This window comes from Ursus maritimus, unplaced genomic scaffold (assembly GCF_017311325.1).
Source record: "Ursus maritimus isolate PB19 unplaced genomic scaffold, ASM1731132v1 scaffold_25, whole genome shotgun sequence".
Taxonomy (NCBI): Eukaryota; Metazoa; Chordata; class Mammalia; order Carnivora; family Ursidae; genus Ursus; species Ursus maritimus.
Window position 1 is genome coordinate 37,236,905 of NW_024425008.1, and position 22,589 is coordinate 37,259,493.

At 37.5% G+C, this 22,589-nt stretch overlaps 1 protein-coding gene across 5 annotated transcripts in view; it reads right to left on the reverse strand.

Moving 5' to 3' along the window:
* SLC38A6 (solute carrier family 38 member 6) overlaps positions 1–22,589 on the reverse strand; it is a 78,810-nt gene that overhangs the window by 54,313 nt on the left and 1,908 nt on the right. For all 5 annotated transcript variants that reach the window (XM_008701243.2, XM_008701249.2, XM_008701238.2 and 2 more), the window contains exons 3-5: positions 20,315–20,388; positions 7,818–7,870; positions 4,632–4,671 (exon numbers count right to left, since the gene is read on the reverse strand). In XM_008701243.2, coding sequence (XP_008699465.1) covers positions 4,632–4,671; positions 7,818–7,870; positions 20,315–20,388 — 167 coding nt within the window. The remainder of the gene's footprint in view (positions 1–4,631; positions 4,672–7,817; positions 7,871–20,314; positions 20,389–22,589) is intronic.

Consider the following 22,589-nt stretch of genomic DNA (forward strand, 5'->3'; position numbering starts at 1 on the left):
CAGCACTCCCAACCCCAGTCTCCCAGGGGACAGTACCAACTAAAACACCTAAAATGACTTCACTATCCTACAAATAAAAAAAAAAAAAAAAAAGGCAGAAAATGAAACCAAATAGTTTCTAATTTACCTAATATTAAATCATGAATTTTAAAAACATTGAGACTCTGAAATTTTTATAGTTCTCAACTGAAAATGATCTTATTTATACCTCTCTGATTATGAGATTTAGAAATTGTACTGCTTGAGTACAAAAAAGGGTTGCAGAGTTTCTCTTAAAACTTAAGATTTCCAAACTGAGGTGTTAATCAAGACTGCTGGAGTAAGGTTTGTGGGATCTGTGCCAGACTGGAAAAGCTGGATCATTCTAGCACTTTCAGGAAGTTCCAGTAAGACTAATGCTCAGGGTTCTGCTTTCACAATATATATAGCAGTGATTCAAACTTTAATCTCCTTTAAGGAACTGGAGCTTTAAAGAAGTAATATGCTATCAATAGGGGTCCCTCATATTTTATACAGAGCAAAGTAAGAATTTAATGTACTCCTCAGAGCCACTCACGTTTCCACACTTTGAGATGAGTGGGATACAAAACCAAAAAAAAACATCAATTAACTTCACTTTATATCATGCACTTCTAGTTCACAGGACTTTCTCTGGTTTGACTAAAAATGATTTGGGGTTTACGGCTTGCTTTCTAGGAATATGTTAGCCTACTGAGTGGTCTATCTCAAGAGTTCAGATGAATGTGAGACTAACTACTTACTTTGGTTTTTAGGAAAAGAATCTCATAATGCGACACAGCTAGAGAACTACGTGGAAACTACACACACTTACTTGCTACGAGGGTTCTTACTCCTTTTACCAGTAGCCCACCAAATTCAAACCCTAAGCCAGAGTTCCCTCGCCTGTAACAATATTCAATATTGAAACTTCCAGATGTCTCTTTTCTGACTTTGTGTCCCAGCAGGAAGGACTCTCAGCAAATGCCACTCCAGCACCTAAGGAAAGAGGCAGCTGGGGGCTACCACTAGGACTTATTTCAGTCCCCTAATTCATCATTGTGGGGAGGAGATCAGGAATTGTTTGGAAGCAGTAGAATACCTACTAGAGGGCTCTCCATATTCCAAAGACAAAGGTTTCCATAAGCTTAGAATAAGAGTGCTAAATTTAGTGAGTCACATTTTTTTCTATCATAAAGTTTAGAGATTATTCAAAGACACTATATTTTTCCAATCAGTTTGTTAGACTACATCAGTGCCCTGTGACTAATACTTGGTGCCTTGTTGATGCTGAGGGAAAAAAAGTTTCCTGTGAAGTTGTGACAGTAAATTCTTTCCAAAAGAAATTATATACTCACTAATATATTCCATGGTCTCCTCCTCCCAGATGATCAATTCTCTTCCTCCTAAAGAAGCACCGAGCCAGGCTGCTGGCTTTTCCTTCTCGCTCTCCTTCTCTTATTCCTTCCTTTCTTCCTATAATAAGCATTACTTACTAAATGCCTACTATGTGCTGGGTACTAAAAACATGAATGAATGAGTAAATTATCTAGATTTATGGAATAAGGAGATGTAGGCGATAACTGGGTCTTCACTGAAACATCCCTGTAACAAATACTGATCAAGAGCAATTCATGATCATTTTGACGTTAAAGGTCTCTCTGTTCTATTTTTCTCATAGATTCATCAGGGGCATAGAATCCTAAGAAAACTGAAAAGTGTTTAAATGTTACAAAGAACAGAAGAGCACATGGGAGTAGGGGCAGAGGTAGAGGGAGTCTCCATAGGGCTCGATCTCACAACCCATGAGATCATGATCTGAGCCGAAACCAAGAGCTGGTCACTTAACCGACCATGCCACCCAGGTACCCTAAATCACTTTTTCTTAAAAAAGATTATAATATAAAGCAAATAAGCAAATCAACATACGTAGACTCGAGAGAATTGATGATTTTCTGCCACCAGATGCAGGAATCCTTTCTAGGACATTCTTTTTCTAGAACATTTTTTTAATTTCATGTTTGGCTTTTCAAATATTTAAAGCTAGTGATCAGTCTAGCCATTCCTTTTTCTCTTTTTCTTGATAAATATATCTAGAATATTAAAAAATACTTGGACATACCTCATACAAATCCTATTCAGCTCTGTTCAGTTCAACAAAGGTTTATCAAGCCTCAGGTATTGTGCTAGGTTCCGGAAGTACAAAAAGAAATGAGACCTAGTCCTTGCCCTGCAAGAGCTTACAAGAGAGTAGGGGAGAAAAACATATATATATATACAGCTTCAATCTAATAAAAAGTGCTAAAATAGATCATGCACAATAATAGTTAGATACAAGATTAAAGAACAAGGAAGGGATCAGAGCGAAGGATATCAAGAATACAAAAGTGGGCATTTTGGCAGGGTCACACACTTGGGTCCGAATTCCTGGATTGACAATACTGTATAAGGGGTGCGTGGGTGGCTCAGTCGGTTAAACGGCTGCCTTCGTCTCAGGTCATGATCTTGGGTCCTGGGATCAGCCCCAAGTCAGGACCCTGTTCAGTGGGGAGTCTGCTTCTCCCTCTGCCCCTCCCACCTGCTCATGCGTGTGCTCACGCCCTCTCTCTCAAATGAATAAAAAAAAAAATCTTAAAAAAAAAAATTCTAGGGGCGCCTGGGTGGCTCAGGCATTAGGCGTCTGCCTTCGGCTCAGGTCAGGATCCCAGGGTCCTGGGATCGAGCCCTGCGTCTGGCTCCCTGCTCAGTGGGACGCCTGCTTCTCCCTCTTCCACTCCCCCCATGCTTGCGTTCCCTCTCTTGCTGTCTCTCTCTGTCAAATAAATAAATTTTTTAAAATCTTAAAAAAAAAAATTCTACATAAAATGCCAAATAGTAGTTCAACCTAATCTAAACAAAATGTGATGGTTCTGAGTAATAAGATAGAGAGAATAATGAGGAATGGAAAATATTAAAATATACACTCATATAAGGGGCACCTGGGTGGCTCCGTCAGTTAAGCGTCTGCCCTCAGCTCAGGTTATGGTCCTGGGATCCTGGGATCGAGCCCCTCATCAGGCTCCCTGCTGGGGGTGGCGACCTGCTTCTCCCTCCCTCCACTGCTCCCCCTGCTTGTGCTCTCTCCCCCTCTCTCTCAAATAAATAAATAATATCTTAAAAAAAAAAATATATATATATATATACATTCATATTAGACATTACAAGTACACATTTAAGCAATTATATTTGTTAAGACAAGATAAATTATTCTAAAGCAGATCTTAAAATCAATGGCATTATACAGATTCATAAAGGAGGAAACTGGTTATTGTCTTCTAGCACAAAGAGTGAGGTAGTGTATATTAGGAGATTATTTGGTATGACATCCAAGAAAGCTTTCTTCTCTTTTTTCCATGAACATTCAAAGAATTAAAACATGAATGTTCAGGATTCCCAAAACAATAGCAAGTATAATTTATTGTTGGAATGTTAATTTTTTCCTTGATCAAGAAACCCATTAAAGAGGGAATTTGGCTGAATAATACTTAAAGTAAAATAGCTCAGATCTCTTGAGTATGAGTTGAACTTTATAGTAGAGCTGCCATTTTTAAATTATTTTGAACTGTTACACATAAGAAATAAGATTAAGATTTCCTCTGACCATACAATCTTGTGTAAGGTCCAAAATGCATGTCGACCTTCCCTGTGTATTTTCCTTTAAACTAATAGCATTTATTTGGCCCTCCAGTTAATGGTAAAAGAAAACTGAGGACTTGTTCAGCGCTATGTAAGTTCTTCACCACATATACAAACATGACTCCCATATTTTGGATCTAAATGCTTAATACATTTAGTTAGAACTGTCTATAATTAATAATAATTTTTGTTTCTACATGGTTCTCGATATTGGGATCTTTTTTAATGAAAACAAGACACAAGATAAACGTGAGAATGGTTCTTATTTGTTTCAGGTCGGTCTATCTATCTATCTATCTATCTTAGAGAGGGAGGGGGCTGCAAAGGGAGAGTGAGAATCTTAAGCAGACTCCACACCCAGAACTCAGACCAATGCAGGGCTCAATCTCATGACCCTGAGATCATGACCTGAGCCGAAATCTAAAGTCAGACACTTAACCAACTGAACCACACAGGTGCCCCAGGTTTATTTATTTTTTAAACTACCTTGTCATTTTAAATTTCTTGGTTATAAGAGGACACTGCTTATCTATACCAGATTGTTCACAGCCCAGGAAACATCACTCCCTCCGAAGCAGTATATGCCAATGTTGTAATTAGGACAAAAGTAGAGGGGAAATATTTTAGAATCACCTGGAGAGTTTTTCTACGCTGTACCTTACCACTATCACAACTACAGAAAGCCAATGCTGTAGAGGTGTATTGCAGACCTAATAACAAGACTAAAATCAAGGGTTTACCTGGAACTAAATTTAGAAGCTATTGTCCTACAAGGGCTGCTAATAAAAAGGATCTTAAAAAAAGAGAGAGCGTGATGAGGACAACACTGAAGGTTTCTGAAGATACCTATGTGTGCAGAAGTTCAGGTTGCCAGCCAGAGCTGTAGTAAGGCAAGAAACAAGAGGAAGACACGCTTGTCATCACATTTATGCATAAGCAGTGCACTCTCAGTCGCTCACCTCCAATATTCTGAATTAGGATGGTGCCTGCTACCGCCGCCTATAAAAGAACAAATGTATTTACAAGATCAAAGAAGAAATAATATAAAAGGAATAGTATCTTATTAAAATGCAATAACCATGACTAAAAAACAGATGCAGAAGCGAAGAGAAATTGAAAGTACTTTGTCAGCCATTTGTAATACATAAAACTATCATCACACAAAAAGCCCTTCTTTAATAGTTCCACAGTTACTATAAAGAATGCTTTTGAAAATATTCTTGGCGGTCATTTTAAAAAGTTGTGTTAAAAAGCTACTAACTGGTGATTATCAAAGTAGCAGAAAATTGAAATTAAATCTATCTGGTCTCATTTTCCCTTTTTCACTGCTTTAGGAGGTAGAATGAGACGTTGCTTTAGTAGGTCGACTGCTACAGCCTGAGGTGTGCTGTGCGGATGCTGTTTTGCATAGGAGGAAATTACACAGCCCGAGTGTGTCAGTGTGGCATACGACAACAAGCTTTTGAACATCCTGACCCAGGAATTAGTAAAGCCTAGAGCAGAAAATTCGAGAGCCCATATATTCTCAGATCTGAAATTTTAAGCAAACTATTTCAGACTCAGGAATATGGGGTGGGCTTAGTATAAAACAACAGAAGGTCGTAAAGACTATAGTCTAGTGGAGAACTCCTTCCCTTTCAAAAAGGGGCTGCTGCTCAGCTCTGGCCAGTTGCTGCCACGTAAGAATGCAGATCCTAGGTAGCTGTATCTTCTATATTTCTTTAATTTTTCAAGGAAAGTCAGAAACTGAATTCTTTCAAAATTTCTTAACTCTTAGTTGGCAATCAGTTAAAAATTAAAAAATGTAAGCCAAACCAAATACGCCTAAGGACTAAGTTCAGCTTGTAGGTTTGCTGGCTTGTGATTCCGAAATGCTTCCTGGGAAACTCAAGATACCTTCCTTATCCATTCTTGGTAATCTGATGCACTCACAGGAAATGACTAAATATTCGATTTCCACTTGGGCCTTTCAATCACATAAATCTTGGTGAATCCGCACCCCCAATGGATATTTGGAGTGGACTAGCTATCTAGGATCATTCAGTTCATGGACTGGGAACAGATCACCTTTCAGACTCACCTCTACTAGGAATTCCATCAATGGCACATCATTTGCCTCTCCTGGAAACACTAGGGCCCTGGTCTGCCGAGCAGGGCTAATGACAGGTGTCTTTGAAGATGGAGTAGTTGCCACTCTCACTTTTCCAGAAGCAACTCCGCATGTCAACTCATTTAAAAATTAGTTACAAAATGTTACAGTCATTTGTGAAAAGACTGTTTTGAACTTTTGCGCACTATCTTTCATATGCAATGGATGGCTATTGTCAGTCATCCATGAAATTTGGATTTCTACTAATATATTGCAAAAAACAATAAGATGAACTTACTCATGATTTTCTTTCCATCTTAAGTGCTGAATTTAAGCACTCAAGATCTAGAAAGTCAGTATGTCTATCTACCTATCTATGTCTTCAGTGCCTACTAGAATGCATGGCACATGGTATTTATTCAATAAATATCTGTTTGGTGAGTAGATGAATTGATTTATAGACAATTTTAAAAATCTTTCTTAAAAAGTTCAAAAAATTTAAAAATATTTCTTTAATTCTCAGAACAATGTTATTGTATCCTGTCCTATCCATTTCCGCATCATATCTGGAAAGAAGGAAATAGGAAGTTTCAACCCAGCTGTGGAAGTGGAGAGGAAGTATAAAAAAGGAACAACAGCAACTCCTCATTAGAGCCTCCTCTGTCTGTGTACCTGCCTCCTAAGAACTGAGTGCCTACATTAATGACAATGCAACTATTCCAGAGTTTTAGGGAAAGGGGGCTCTCCATTCTTTTAGATTCTGCTGCTATTCAAGGAATGCAGGAAATACCAGTGTGAAATAACAGTGATGATCCTTAGAGTCATATTTATAGATCATACGAAATTAGAGAGTTTTCTTATATAAACAACATTTTCTTCTTCCTTGGTTAAACTGGCGATACAGGAAACTGATCATGATTATACCAAACATCCCTGTCTTCGGGAAAGAGAAACTGTTATCAGGACGATTAACAAAACCCTTTACCGGCAAGTAACATATTCTCCAGTTTGTTCAAATTGCAGGTTATTAAAACAAGGTCCAAACCATGAGGCTACACAGCACAATTTAAATATTTCTTTTTGTACTTTAAAAACAAAGTTAGTTTAGATGTAAATACAGGTTTTTTTCCCCCTGTTATGTAGCTATATCTTTTTCCTCCCAGACTCACTTCTTAGAAGTTGGTTTGGCCATCTACAGATACTGTATCCTTTAAGATTAAAACCAAATAAACAAACACAAAACAAACAACAGATTTTCAAATGAAAAGAAAAAGTCCAATTTGCAACCAACATGAAAATGGGTTTTAGAAGTGTAATAGATCTTGAGAAATTAAGTACTACAGCACTCACAAAAATATTTAACTCCTGGTTACCTGTGGAAGAAGACATTGTTTCCTCTACCTCTCAGTTTAGTTGTATGTGCCTATCACAAACAAATACCCAACAAATATTGCCGTCATTTCTATTATTCTGAGGAGGAAAGCAGCTCATTTAGAGTCTGAGGTTCTACAATGTAATACTGGCTTTGAGTAACTGTGGACAAATAGGCCCCTTCATTTCTCTGGGCCTTAATTTCCTCGCCTACAGATGATGGAAGAGCTTGATCGTTTTTTAGCACTGTTCAGCTCTTAAGTGATATAATCTTCTAATTATCAGTTTTGTAAATAGTCATGCCATAATCTTAATTCTATGCTTCTTTGTTTTCCTATCTTTATGAGGATTTACTCAGTTAATAAAAATTAATTTAAAAAAACAGGCCATTGTTACAGTTTTAAAATTATTCAAGTCACTGCTCTTCTTCATAAGGGTAAAAAATACTAACAGATTTAAGTGTTGAATTAAATTTATTGATGCATTTTCCAGAAGGGCGTATAGAGAGATTTCTTCTCTTTGTCTTCCTGTTCCCATCATTTTGCCTTTCTTCACTTTAGTTTCCTTTTAGTCCCCTAATTTCTTTTAGATATCCCTGCCTCTTTTAACTAGAAATGGAAGGGGAAAAAAATGTCTATATGGATCTTGGAGACAGTAAGGAGAAAAAAAACAAAACAAAACTTACCTTTCCAGGTAATCCAAATGCAAAGAGTCCAAGATCTTCATAAGATGTCACAGCTGTTAAGAGAGATTATAATTTTTATTTTTACACAAAACTATTCGTGTGCCAAGTCTTACAGGGAAGACAGCTATTCCACCACTACCTTGAGCTATTGGATTGTCACATTAAAGTTAAAGCAGAAGTAACCCCTGCTGGGGAAACTTTTGGAGACTTATGGTCTGTAAGGACAGGCTTCTTAGAATAAGTAGAGCTTAGCAAATCCCAAGGTCATCTAATGACCACCCAGGCTGCAGTAGTTCAAATGCACTAATTACCCAAGAACAACCCCACTTCTCCCTAAACAGCACTGGCATACTATACTATCCAAAAGCAAGTTTTCACTAGCAATAGTTTCTGAAAACTGCATAGGTAACTAAGGTTAATGTATGAAAGTTGAATCATACTTTCAGAGACATTCACTTTTCCTCACCCATAATTAGTAGGGCATACACTTTCTTTTTTTATCATAAGAATATGGAATTACATTTTCATTCCACATATTTAAGAAATGCAGGCATAGAAAAGATGAAAATTAAATGGCTCATAAAAGAACCAAATTTGTCCTTAGCCTGTATAGCTTCATGCTCTAACTAATGACACCACCAGTAAAAATGAGAAGTAAAAACATTCATGTAATCCTATAGTTCAAAAAGTGCTTAACCTTACAGTACTTACGCTAAAAAGAAGCAGACTAGCAGATGCTAAGGCCTGGTACAGAACACCCTTTTCCTACGGAGTCTAAGATACGGTCATCATTTTTTAAAACCAGTTTTAATATATTCTCTCAAGACATACATGCGTTTTCTTTAAATTGTCACTAACTCAACAAAAAGCACCTCTGTACTTCTGTATACAAAGACCACCAGGTTTGTAAAGTTAAGCATTTTAAAAACCATATATGGCCTTTACATGTTATACCTACGAAGTTGGAAAGAAAACTGAAATGTTGAAAATATAAAATTACTAAAATACTAATTAAGAACAAAAATGTGAACATTTTTAATTGCAAAATTTGAATTATTAACTTTAACCTATTATCAGAGTTGATGGACGACACAGGTCTTTTTTTTAAGTGTATTTACATACTGCTAAACACAGTGAACAAAGACAATTTAGTTTTGATTTTGGGATATATAACTTGATTATAAGCAGGAGCCTTTATACTTTAACAATGAAAGACTTCTACAATAATCTTAGAGGGGTAGATTTTGGATATAGTTTAGAGCATAAAAATTAAAAAGCAGAGTTACAAAACTAAGAACTGAAATTTTTTCCTATGTGAAATGCCAAAATTCTTTTCTCCAAATATACATATTCTAAAGTGAATTTCATCACAAAAATTAACAATATTTTTAAATGTTTTATTATGTTATGTTAGTCACATATTTTAATCAACAAATCTTTACCAGTTTGTTTTAATTTTCTAAACATAATTGATAATATTATATAGGGGCACAATTCCTTAAATTTGACATTCCAAAGCCTTGGTATATATAATAAACCAGAAAAATTATCTAAACGTTAGCTTCTATATAATTTGACATTGAGAAGGTAAGTTTGCTGAATATTATGTGTATGTGAGCCAAGTCACCAGAAGGTCTCTGTCACCGAAGTATGAGATTAAAGAAACACCACTGTTCAATTTTAGCATCTCTCTTTAATATTGTAGTTAAAATTATCTGGGTTTTTTTTAGATTTTATTTATTTATTTGCCAGAGAGAGAGAGAGAGCGAGAGAGAGCAAGTGAGCACAAGCAGGGGGAGTGGCAGGCAGAGGAAGAAGCAGGCTCCCCGCTGAGCAAGGATCCTGATGTGGGACTCGATCCCAGCACCCTGGGATCATGACCTGAGCCGAAGGCAGATGCTTAACTGACTGAGCCACCCAGACATCCCTATCTGTTCTTTCTTAAGAAGAACTTTCCTTCCAAGAACTTAAAGCAAGGAGGCTTTTCGGTGTCACAAATGGGAATATACTGAATAACTTGCTTTTAAAATGACGTATGTAGAGGTTCTCGGTCAATGAGCAAGTTAAGATGATACTGATCCAAAAATTTAACTAAGGTTTGTTTTATCTTTGAATAGTAGAAAAGTATATACAAGTATAGACTGTATATATAGTAACCATGAAAAGCAAATAAATTTCCCATAAGCAAAAGTCAGATACTGAAGGATTCCAAAAAGAATTGGTATTTCAATTACCTAAATAAATTAAACATTTATTAATTTTTATATTACAATACAACCTTTATATCAGAGAAAAAAATAATCAAACTGATAGCTTCATAAAGTAAATGTACTTGCAACTCCTGACGGTAGTGGCATACATTTTAGCAATCTCACCCTTGCTGTTACTTTCTAGTTTTATAAAAATATCTCTAAATACAGCAAACTCCCAAATTCAGAGTGAAAAACGTTTAGACTTCTAAATGGAGACCGAGTACAATGTTCAAATCTGCATTCTATCTTTCATATCAGCATGTCTGGCTAGCCATTCAGTTTTGCCGCTGTCATCATACTTCTTTTATGTTGCAAAAATTAGAAGCATTTTCCCATGTCTAAGACATCATGAGTATGAATAATGGCTTCTGGCTTAACATTGAGGCTTTACTAAAATATGTACACAGTCAGCCAAACGCTTTATCTCTACATATTCTCTTTTTAATGGTTTTCTGGATCATCTCAACATATAAACCAAAACAACCCTAGCGAAATATTTTTAAAGTTCTGTTCTATCATTTGGGCAGTTAAGATGCTAGTAACAGTGTAAACTGGTATGATGTTTGGAATGTAGTTTGAACAATGAACCTTTAAAATATTTATAGCATTTGGGGGCGCTTGGGTGGCTCAGTTGGTTAGACAGCCGACTCTTGATTTTGGCTCAGGTCAGGATCTCAGGGTTGTGAGATCAAGCCCCTTGCTGGGCTCCACACTGCCGCTCAGCATGGAATCTGCTTGTCCTTCTCCCTGCCCCTCCCCCAGCTCACTCATTCCCTCTCTCTCTCTCTCGCTCTCTCTCAAATAAATGATTAAATAAATTTTAAAAAATATATAACATTTTACCCCTAGGAGCTTGCACCTTAGGAAATAAGACTAAAATCAGAAAACATTATATGCAAAGATTATCATGCATAATTTACACTGAAAAAAAAAAAAACCACCACAAACCACCTACATGTTCGATAATGGTAAAGTGGTTAAGTATATTATAGTAGGTATACCCAATACATTAATATGTAGCCATTAAAAACTATGTTTATGATAACATGAAAAATGTCAATATTGAGTGAAAAAATTGATTTGAATAGAATTCATAAAATAAAAAACATAAAAGAGCAGGATGAACTATAAACTGGTAACAGTGATTGTGTAGTCTTGTCTTCCTTTTTGGGGACCATAACGGGCTGGTGGAACTTTGAAAACCATACCCCTTGAATAGTTCTATTTCCTCCACCAAATATCAGGGTTGATTTAAGCTGCACCTTTTCATTTCTCTGGTGTTTAGTAACTTAATTATCATTTGGTCTACTAATAAAGGATATTTTTCTGCTCTTTCATATGATCAATGTTTTAATACCTTATTTATAAAGTGAAAATGTTTTGAGGGATCTCAAAAAGATGTGGTAATGACCAGTCACATTAGAAGCATATTCCTACAGAATAGGAATAACATTAATTATGAAAATTATAAAATTAATTCAGTCTTTTACAGGAAACCATACAAGCAGTACTTGGCACAATTCTCCTTAAATAAATAACTGAAAGCAGTCGTTAGCAATCTATTTTAGGAAATTATTTTTTGATATTAAAGAAATCAATGCTATGTTTTCAGGAGGCAGAAAGGCTGTAAATCTTAACAAGTAAATTGGGGGGAAATTTCTTCTTTAATGTACCATCAAGGCACACTTTAGTGCTATTTTGGCTAGACCAAGAGTTTAGCCTCAACACGAATCATTTGAAAAGCTGCTTCCCATAAAGTCATGGAATATTTCCAGCTAGTTACTCCAGTGTTCTGTCTGCTTTGCATTTTTTCCTCAATGAAATAGGACAATTAATAAACTCTGGTTACAGTACAAAGCCCAAGTTTCAGCAGCAGCAATATTATCTTTGGATCTGAATTGAGAGACATGAGTTATTCAAATACAGTTCAACTCTCAGAAAGTTGGCCATTTGAAATGCACCCTTATTATTTTGAAGTTCTTTTCTTTCTTGTGCTTTCCATCATTTTCCTCTCACCTTTTTCTCCCTAAGAGTGTCAGATCATTCATTTATCGAGTGTCTACTATGTAACTTCTACGATGTCTACTATGTAACTTCCGATCTTTCTCAATATGTAATTAAATGTCAGTTTACCCACTAAATGCAGCATGATTTTAAAGAATTTGATGTAGGAAAACAAATAGGATGCTAGAATACTAGAAATATTCTCCTTTCAAGTGGCACAAAGGTTGTGATATCTCATGTGTAGAGAAAGTTCTAGGATCCCAATCTACTGCTTAGCTCTGCTGTGAACATTTACAGTCTTAGCCTATAAATGCTATTCATTACTTTTCAAATTTTAGACTCACCTTACAGATAAAACGTGAATGAGTTACATATGATTACAAAACAGAAAGTAAATATTGTCAATCTTGACAACAGAAAGGTAGAGCAGGGAAATATGAGAAGTATGGGAAATAGGGAGAGGACAGGTGAGAGAAAGGACAGGAACACTAATATATCACATAGCAGAGAGTCAAAGGATGCTGTCTAAAGTCCATGGAACACAAATGAAAATTTAAGTGTATTAGAGTTACGAAATAATCAGCTCACCACAGGTGGGTTATAATACCCACAGGAATTTCATTTCAGATAGTAAATGGAACACTTGGAATTTTTTTAAAGAAGGTTGTTGCAATGGGGGCACCTGGGTGGCTCAGTCAGTTAAGCATTTGGCTTCAGCTCAGGTCATGATCCCGGGGTACCGGGATCGAGCCCCACGTCAGCTCCCCACTCAGCAGGGTGTCTGCTTCTCCCTCTGCCCCTCCCTCAGCTCATGCTCGTTCTCTCTCTCTCAAATAAATAAATAAGTAAATAAATAAGAAGGGTGCTGCAACGGACAGTGTTGAGAATCATTGCTCTAAAGGGCTTAAGTAAAAACCCCAAATGGTGAGGACAAAGGAGACATTTTACTCCTCATTTATTTCCTCATAATTGCTAACAATTAAAATCCTAGTAAAAGAACTCTAGCCTTACTTTAGGAAGAGGAAGTTAGGGGGCTATGCTCTTTCTTGGTGGGCTCTAGAAGGACCAAAATTCTCTGGAAGCAACAAGCGGTGAATCCCAGTATCTTCCTTGACTCTTTTCAACCACCTCAGTTGCTTTTCACTGGCTCAGCAAAAACTCCAAATTCCTTCGGTAACACATGTCTATCTCTTCAGTTTCATTTTCTCTTTCCATTTCATTTAACTCACACACAAATAAACTATTTTTGGTATCTTGAATAACACGTAGTACATATCTTTGCATATGCAATGTTCTCTCTTGCCTTGTCTCCTAGTCAAATTCCTTTTCAGCTCAGTCCTCCAGGAATATTTACTGATCCTCAACCCCCAACCCAGAGAAGGCAAATCACTCCCTTCTCTGAGCCATCACTATATCTAGCCCATATTCAAATAGCTGGAATCATCACACTGCCATTACAATTTTTTTTACTTACATATTTGTCTCCCCAATTAGACTGTGAACTTTTTCAGGGAAGGAAGTCTTACTTATCTCTGTATTCCCAATAGATAAAGAGTATTGAATAAATGAATGAACCTCTACCCTGGGCTTCAGTTCTAGGACCCATCCATTTCGATATACGGCCGAGCAACACAGGGGCTAGGGTACCAACCCCGTGCAGTCAAAAATCTGCATATAACTTTGACTCCTCAGAAACTTGACTACTAATAGCTTACTGCTGACCAGAAACCTTACTGATAACAGTTAATTAACACACATTCTGTATGTTATATACATTATACACTGGCTTCTTATAATAAAGGAAACTACAGAAGTGAAAATGTACAGAAATCATAAAGAAGACAAAATACATTTTCCATACTCTATATAAAAAACCCACATACAAGTGGATCCACATAGTTCAAACCTGTGTTGTTCGAGTCAACTGTTCTTCAAAGTCCACCCATCCACAACTGAACTCATTTTTACTTTGAATCAATGCCTCCTGCTATGTTCTTATCTCCATTTAATGACACTATCATTAGTCCAGTGTCTCATAAAAGAAATCTGGGAGATATCCTTAGACTTATGTCCTTCTCTCTAATTCTCCACATTCGGACATCAGCTCCTCTCAAGTCTAACTCCCTTAACCTCCATATTTCCTAATGCATTTCTTTCTTGTATTTCCCTCATTAATGCTTTGTTCCCATCTTCCAGTATTTGATTCTTAGACTTCTGTGACAACCAGGCCTCACTGCTGACTTACTCAGGTACTGTTAGTGCAAATTAGAGCCGGACACATGAGAAAGGCATTCCTTTCAGGAAAAAGACAAAGAAAAGGGTCGTCATGAACACAAGGCAAGCATGGCCTGGAAAGCTGACTGTGCCTTTGTGAAAAACAAAACAAAACAAAACAAAACAAAACAAAACAAAACAAAACAAAACACTACTCCAGAGGCGGCTGGGTGGCTCAGCCAGTTAAGTATCTTACTCTTGATCTCAGCTCAGGTCTTGAACTCAGGGTTTTGAGTTCAAGTCCTATCATGGAGCCTACTTAAAAAAAAAAAAGCTCCTTCGGTCCGGAGGTAGCTTTTAGATCAGCTGCTCAGTTGTCCTAGGAATTCTCTTTACTTCTCTCCTGTGCTAAATTCCCTATTTCTTTGATAGATAACTTTGGTAAATGGCATCCTCCACTGCTCTTTAAGTAGGAGTGCACAGGAAATAATTTTTTGAGTCTTCGCATGTATGAAAATGTTATTATTCTACCATCACACGTACATGACAGTTTTGCTGGGTATAGAATTCTACACTGAAATCATTCCCCCTAAATTCTGAAGGTATTGCTAGAAGACTATAAAGTCTTCTTACTTAAAGTATTTGCTGGGAAGTCATTTGCTATTATAGTTCGTGATTCACTGTATGAGAATTTCCTTTGTTTCTCCTCTCTGAAAGCTTCCAGGACATTCTCTGGGGTTCTGATTTTTCACAATTATGTGTGTTGGTATGAATTATTTTACAATTATTATATTGGATACTAAGAAGGATCCTTTCAATCTGGACACTAATTTCCTTCAGTTATACAAACTTTCCTTGTATTATTCTGTTGAAAATTTTCTACCATTACATTTTTTCTCTTCTCTCTTTATGGAATTCCAGTTATTTGCGTGTTGAGCCTCCTGAACTGGTCCTCGATTTTTGTATCTTTTCTCTCTCATTCCAAGCTCCTTGTCTTCCCCTCACCCCTCTGCCTAAAAAATTTCCTTAACTCTTTCAACCCAGCTACTAATTTTAAATTTTATTTTTAATTTCTAGGACTCTTGTGTTCTTATTACAACCTTTTAATAATTTCTTATCTTTGTCTCAAAAATGCAATATCTTCTTTTCATTCTCGGAAGCTATTCAATATAGTATTTTTTTTCAAGTTTTCATCTGGTCTCTGTACTTCTTATCTGTTTCTTTTTTCCTCTGAGTTTGTTTCTTTCTTAATTGGGGGGAAGAGGGACAGAGAGAGCATCTTAAGCAGGCTCCGTTCTCAGCACAGAGCCTGACGTGAGGCTGTCTCACAAGTGTGAGATCATGGCCTGAGCCAAAACCGAGAGTCTGATGCTTAACCAACAAAGCCACCCAGGCGCCCCTTTAATTTTTTAATAAACTTTCTTTTTAAGAGCAGTTTTAAGTTCACAGCAAAATCAAGCAGAAAGTATGGAGAGTTTCCACATCGCCCCTAATCCCAAACACGCACAGCCTCCGCCACCACCGATGTTCCCCACTAGAGCGGTGCATTTATTACAAACAGTGAGCCTACACTGACACATCGGTATTACCCGAAATCCACAGTTTAGAGTTCACTTTTGGTGCTGTACATTCTATGGGTTTTGACAAATAAATAATGACATGTATCCATTAGGAAAGCATCATACACAGTAGTTTCACTGCCCCCAATATCCTCTGTGCTCTTCCTATTCAGTTCTCCTTCCCCTCTACCCACTGGGATCCACTGGTCTTTTCACTGTCTCCATAGTTTTATCTTTTCTAGATTGTCATAGAGTCAACCATTTTTTTAAAAGTATGCTCCACACCAACATGGGGCTTGAACTCATGAGCCTGAGATCAACAGCCGCACGCTCTACTGAGCCAGCCAGGCGCCCCAAGAATGTCATATAGTTGGAGTTGTACAGGATGTCGCCTTTTCAGATTGGACTCTTTCACTTAGTAATATGCATTTAAGGTTCCTCCATGTCTTTTCATTGCTTGATAGCTCATTTCTTTTTAGTGCTGAATAATATTGTCTGGATGGACCACCATTAATCCATTCACCTACCAAAGAACAACTTGGTTACTTCTAAGTTCTGGCAACTATGAATAAAGCTGGTATAAACATTCATGTGCAGTTTTTTGTGTCAACATAAGTTTTCAAGTCATTTAGATACCTAGTAGTATCATCTAGATCTGGTAGTACAACTGCTGGATCAAATGGTAGCCTCTACACCTTTTCATCAGGGTCGTCACATGTGTGTCAACGTTCTACCTTCAGAATTATAGAACGGGTACTTCCTCACATTTGGAGCTTGCATATGGAATATGAGGGGAAAAAAAGAGTTCACCATAACTCCAAGATCTTTGGCCTAAGCAGCTAGAAGAAAGATGCTATCATCTACTTAGATGAGAAAAGAGTAAAAGGTATAGATTGGAAGTGCAAAATTGGACAGTTCGGTTAATTTGAGATGTACATATTAGTATACAAGTGGAGATGTCATGGAAGCAGTTGGATATGAGACTGAAATTCAGCGGAAGAAATCCAGGCTAAGGGCATAAATTTTACGGTCACCATGAGCCCTAGCAAGTATTAAAGAATAGAAATCAGAGGAATACTCCTGGAGTACTCCAATGTTTAGAAGATGGAAAGACGAAGAATATTCAGCAGAAAAAAAGAGGAGTATTCAGTGAAATAGGACGAAAACCAGAAGAGTATAAGTAAGTGTCACACAGAAGAAGGAACAACTAACTAGCAAACGCTGCTGAACAGTCAACTAAGGTGAAGACTGACAACTGACTGCTGGATTTAGCAACTAAGTGTAAGTCACTGGTACAATAAATTCAATGGAACGGGAAAGCCTAACTGGAGTGGGTTCAAAAGAGAATAAGAGGGGGGAAAAAAAGAGAGAGAGAGAATAAGAGGAAGGGAAACTATCTGGCATAAACAAGTCTTCTGAGGAGTTTTGCTATGAAGGTATGGAGAATACCGAAGGAATGTGGAGTCATTCTTAAAATGGAAGAAATGACAGAGTCTTTGTAAACTGATAGGAGGAAAATAAAGGAACAAAGATGATATAAAAGAAGGAGAAGGGAGAGAGTGCCTGGAGGGATGTAGGTGAGAGCAGATGGGATCACAGCAGAAGAAGAAAATCTGGCCTTTAGATAAGAGCACTAAGAGTTCATCCAAAGTGACAGAGCACATGGCACAAATGAAAATGAGAAGGTGTAAGTGGTGGCAAGAGCTTATAATGCTTATTTCTGAGTCCTTCTATTTTCTTAGTGAAATACAAAGTGAGGATAGCAGCTAAGAATGCAATCAAGGAGAATGTGTTGAAAGTTTGCGAGAAAGGAGACGATATGAAAATCATCTCCGAGATAGCAGAGTAAGCAAGTAAATGAACTAAGGAAGTTAATAAGGGTTGTGTGATAGTGTCATAGGTCCACTAGACACCGAATTACAGTGATGTCAGTCTGCGGGGCTGTGCGTTTTTCTTCAGGAACATTCAGTTGCACAGGTGCATGTGTGAAGCAGGCAGAGTCACATTTAACCACGGTTGGAGCTTTGCCAGAGGAGCAGGATGACAAAAGGGAGGAGCAAGGGAGTGCCTGTAATAACACACCATGAAACTTCAACTCAAGATACATGGACAAGAGAGTGAGGGAACGTACAAAGGTGGTAGGATCAACGAATTCCCTCTGCTGATAGTGACGTAGAGATCAGAGGAGGGGGCCTATGGGTTTATTCCCTAAACACAGAAGTTTCCCCAAAGAATCACAACAAGCCACTGTTTCTGAGACAGCAGTGTGTGCGACACCTTGAAATCTTTAAGGGTTTGCATCAGTGAGAACTCATAATAAAAGCTAGCACGGACCAAAGACTTAGCATTTTATATACATTACTGCATTTCATTCTCACAACAATCCCAAAACGGAAGCATTATCATTACCATTTTATAGATGACAAACTACAGCTGGAGAGATTAAGGCGCCTTACACTACATCAGCTCCCACACAGTCTGCAGAGACCCTATATAAAATCCAAAATAGCACAATTTCACATGAAGAAATCCTTTATTTTTATAAACATTTCTCTTGTACTCCAGGCAAATAAATGAAGTTATTTTGTAAAGATTTATGACAGCTCTTTCTCTGACCAATCAATCTGATCTCAGTAATACTCCTTTATGACAGTCTAATACACGGAGGAAAAAAATTAGCTACATGTTATTCTCTAGTCTTTTATGTGAAGGGATTCAACAGAAGACAGGTGCATCAATGTGTATGAAGAACCATGAAGAAGTTAGTTCATAGACCAAGTAAGCTACAAAAATAAAGGAAAAAGAAAAAAGAGAAAGAAACAGAGATTTTCAGTTCATATGCCCTAAAGTAACAGAAAAGAACAAGACAGTGTCAGAATTTTAAAGTTAAACATAGATGAACTGAAGGAGAAAAAAAAATCAGCATTACTTGGAAATCTTCCTAAATTGAATATTACTTCCAAATCATTGAAATTAATAAAGCATATTATAACATTTTAGTTAAGATACAATTGCCATATGGTTGACTAACATATTACTCTTTCAGTAGAATCTATAATAAAATAACCTATTAAGATGTTAAAAACTACCACAATTAGGTAAAAATAATTTTGTCACACAGAGAAGCAGAATTTCAAAACGTGTCATTAAAATTCCAGGCAAGTTTCAGCAGGATTTATAGACATTTATTTAATGCTATTATTCCTGAATTTGGGACGCTGTTACGAACAACTTGTAGTTTCAGATTAATATCACTGCATTGCTTCCTAGTATTTTTATCTGTCTGCACTGTCACCCAAGCCGCTTGAAAGCAAAGGCACACACCTGCCGGCCGGAGAGCCAAAGGCGCTGGTACAAGTTACAGCTGTGAACTGCGGATCCGAAAGATTGTTGCACAAGAATCACCGGGAGGACTTTTAAAAACGTATTTCTAAATCGCACCTCAGATTCGTAGACATAGAATCCCTGTGGTTTATTAATGTCTGTTTATAAAAAGATCTGCAAGTATGTCTGATGCATAGACAGATGAAATAGAGTAGAGCTGAGAATTTAGAACCACGCTCTGGAGAGTCTTAAAATTCTCAAGAAATACCTTTGGGCTTCTCTCACCTGTTCCAGCCAGAATAATCCCATTTTTATCTATTTTATGCATCTATTCTGCTTCTTAAAAGTCTGAAAACTACAAAACCTGAAAAAGCAAAGCGAATTCATCCACATAAGAATTAAACTCATGATTCTGGCATCAAAACTGACCTAATCCAAACGTAAAAGAGACCAGACAGATAAAAAGATCAGGACTGTTGGACACAGAATCTTTGTTAATGCCATAAGAAAAACTCTATTAAAGCAGTTCTATAATTCATATACTTTTATTCATTGCAACTGAAAAGAACTTAATACATGACCGAATCAAATAATAAAGTTCCAAACGGAAAAATGCGTATACACATCTATATTGTTTTAATTGCATATAATTCTGTCATTTACCAAAAAACTACCTTATTTTAGACTTGCAATTAAAAATATAAAACCATCTAAATGAATCTGAAGTTTAGTGACCTTGCTTCCTACGGAGCAGGCAGGAATAAATGTGAAAGGTGTTCTCCCTGAGGAAATAATCACCCCAGGAGAAATACGATCAGAATAAACGCCTGTCTACTGCTTCCCCAAAACATGAAGTTTGGATTCTTTAAACACCTTTCAGGTATTTCCCCTAATCTACCCTAATCTAGAAAACTACGCTGGGTGCTTTAGGGAAAGGCAGGTAAGTTTCTTCCTCCCATCCTGTCCTTAAATATTCTCCTAGGATTGGGTCTATCCTGGCCTTTTGAAATTCTCCACTTCAACCACCCTACCTAATAATAATGTACGCCTAGTGGAAATTGAATTTGAGACATCCAATCCTACATGCGGTTATCATCTCAAGGGGCTGCTTCAACAAATGACTCAGCATAGTATTTTTACTCACCTGTCTGAATGCACATACTAAGCAGGAGGTGAACTGAGTAAGAAGCCAGGAGAGCAACTATCAACAGCAAGAAACTGAAATATTAAAGAGTACATGGTCAAACCCCCACAAAGTTTTCTTTTTTGAGGTGTCTCATTACAAAAAACAAATTTTTTTTCACATTCAAATGTTCACAGGGACTATCTTTGAGTAGTTGGGTTATGGTCACTAAAGAAAATAGTAGTCTGTATTGACCAAATTTTATTTAAATGAAAATATACTGCTTTTAGATCTAAAAAAATAAATCAGAAAGAAACAGACTTTATTTAAAACAAGAACAATTTTCCTTCAGCACTCTTGTCTGCTGACCGCTGGTGTAGCCGTTCAGTGATCTTGCAATGCTTCCCTTTTATAACTGTGTCTCCCTAGTCTAAGCCTAAACAGACGTTTGAGTTGTGAATCTCACTGTCTTCTTTTTCCCTCCGTCCCTCCTCCTCCTCCAGGGACTGTACCTCCCTGTCATACCTTCACCGGCAACAGTGAATTAAGACTGCATTTCCTGGGGGCGTCCGGGTGGCTCAGTTGGTTGAGCATCCGACTCTTGGTTTCAGCTCAGGTCATGGTCGCAGGGTTGTGGGATGGAGCCCCATGTCTGGCTCCCCACTCAGCAGGGAGTCTCCTCAAGATTTCCTCTCCCTCTCACACCTCCCCTCCCCCTACTCACGTACTCTCACTTTCTCTCTAAAACAAATAAATCTTTAAAAAAAAAACAAAGGCTGCATTTCCTAGCATCCATCAATACATCCATACACGCTCACCAAATCAAACAGCAGCAGCTAACACACATGTATTGACACAATTTGAAAAGGTGCAAATCATGTAATACTTAGCATTCTTTCACTGAAAGTGTGAAAAGAGACAACACGCATGATTTCCTACTCATTCTCAAGAGGATACTGACAGGACAAGCTTCTTAGAAAGCTGGCGCTAGCGGAGCGCCCCAAAAGTTGAAGAGACTCTTCGTGGTCTACTTCATCCTTGTTACGAAGTAGCAAAGCTGAGAGGTACACTTGTCATTTGTACCCAAGTACACCTGTCAGTACCTCTGAGGCCTCACAAAGGAACAGTCTGGTATCACTAAATGGAAAATGTGATATGACTCGGTAAGGACATGCTCAGTGGTACACACCTGCATGTAAGGCCCTGGGGTACAAAATATGATTTTTCAAAGGGAACCCAAAGTAAGTCCTATGATTATGTCTTGCCTAAGATGTCAAATACAGTTTTGGTTTTAAAATTATGAAAGTTTGTTAAGAACCAAAACAAACAAGCTAAGAGGAAAAAAGAGAGAGAGAGACAAATCAAGAAACAGACTCTTAACTACAGAGAACAAACTGATGGTTACCAGAGGGGCGGTAAGCGGGGGATGGGGGAAATAGGTGATGGGGATTAAGGAGGGCACTTGTTGTGATGAGCACTGGGTGATGTATGGAATTGCTGAATCACTATATTGTACGCCTGAAACCAACAGAACACTGTACATTAACTAACGGGAATTTAAATTAAAACTTTCCAAAAATTATGAGGGGCTCCTGGCACTCAGTAGAGCATGAGACTCTTCATCTCAGGGTCGTGATTTCAAGCCCCACAATAGTGTGGATCTTACTTAATTTTTTTTTTTAATTTTTAAAAATTATGAAAGTTTGTGCATATAACCCATCATAAAAGCAAGTTTGGGAGCGTCTGGGAGGCATATTATAAAAACAAGTTGGTTGATCATCCCACTCTTGGTTTCAGCTTGGGTCATGAACTCAGGGTCATAGGATAGAGCCCCGGGTCAGACTTCGGGCTCAGTGTGGAGTCTCTCTCCCTTTCCCTCTGCCCCTCTCGCTTATGCATGCTCTCTCTCTCTCAAATAAATAAATAAATCTTTAAAAAAAAAAAAAAGCAAGTTGGATTATTTAAAAATTGGTTTGCTTATCAAGAAATCCAAAATAAAAGAAGAAAATAAACCTAAATGAGACTCGATGCACTTTAGTTTCCTGGTAAAATAGATCTGCTTCTCCTGATAAACAAAACAAACGCTAAATGCTAAGCTAAGGGTAAGGTCTAGTTCTAAAGGATTTCAGTTTAGCAGGGAAACTAACTTGCAAACAAATCATTATAACACAGTATAACAACTGAATGAATATACAAAGTACTACGGGAACACAGAAAAGCCAGGAATGTCTCCTCTTTTGGGCCACCTGGAATAAGTGGAGTCTAAATGAAAGGAATAGACACAGAACACATGTCT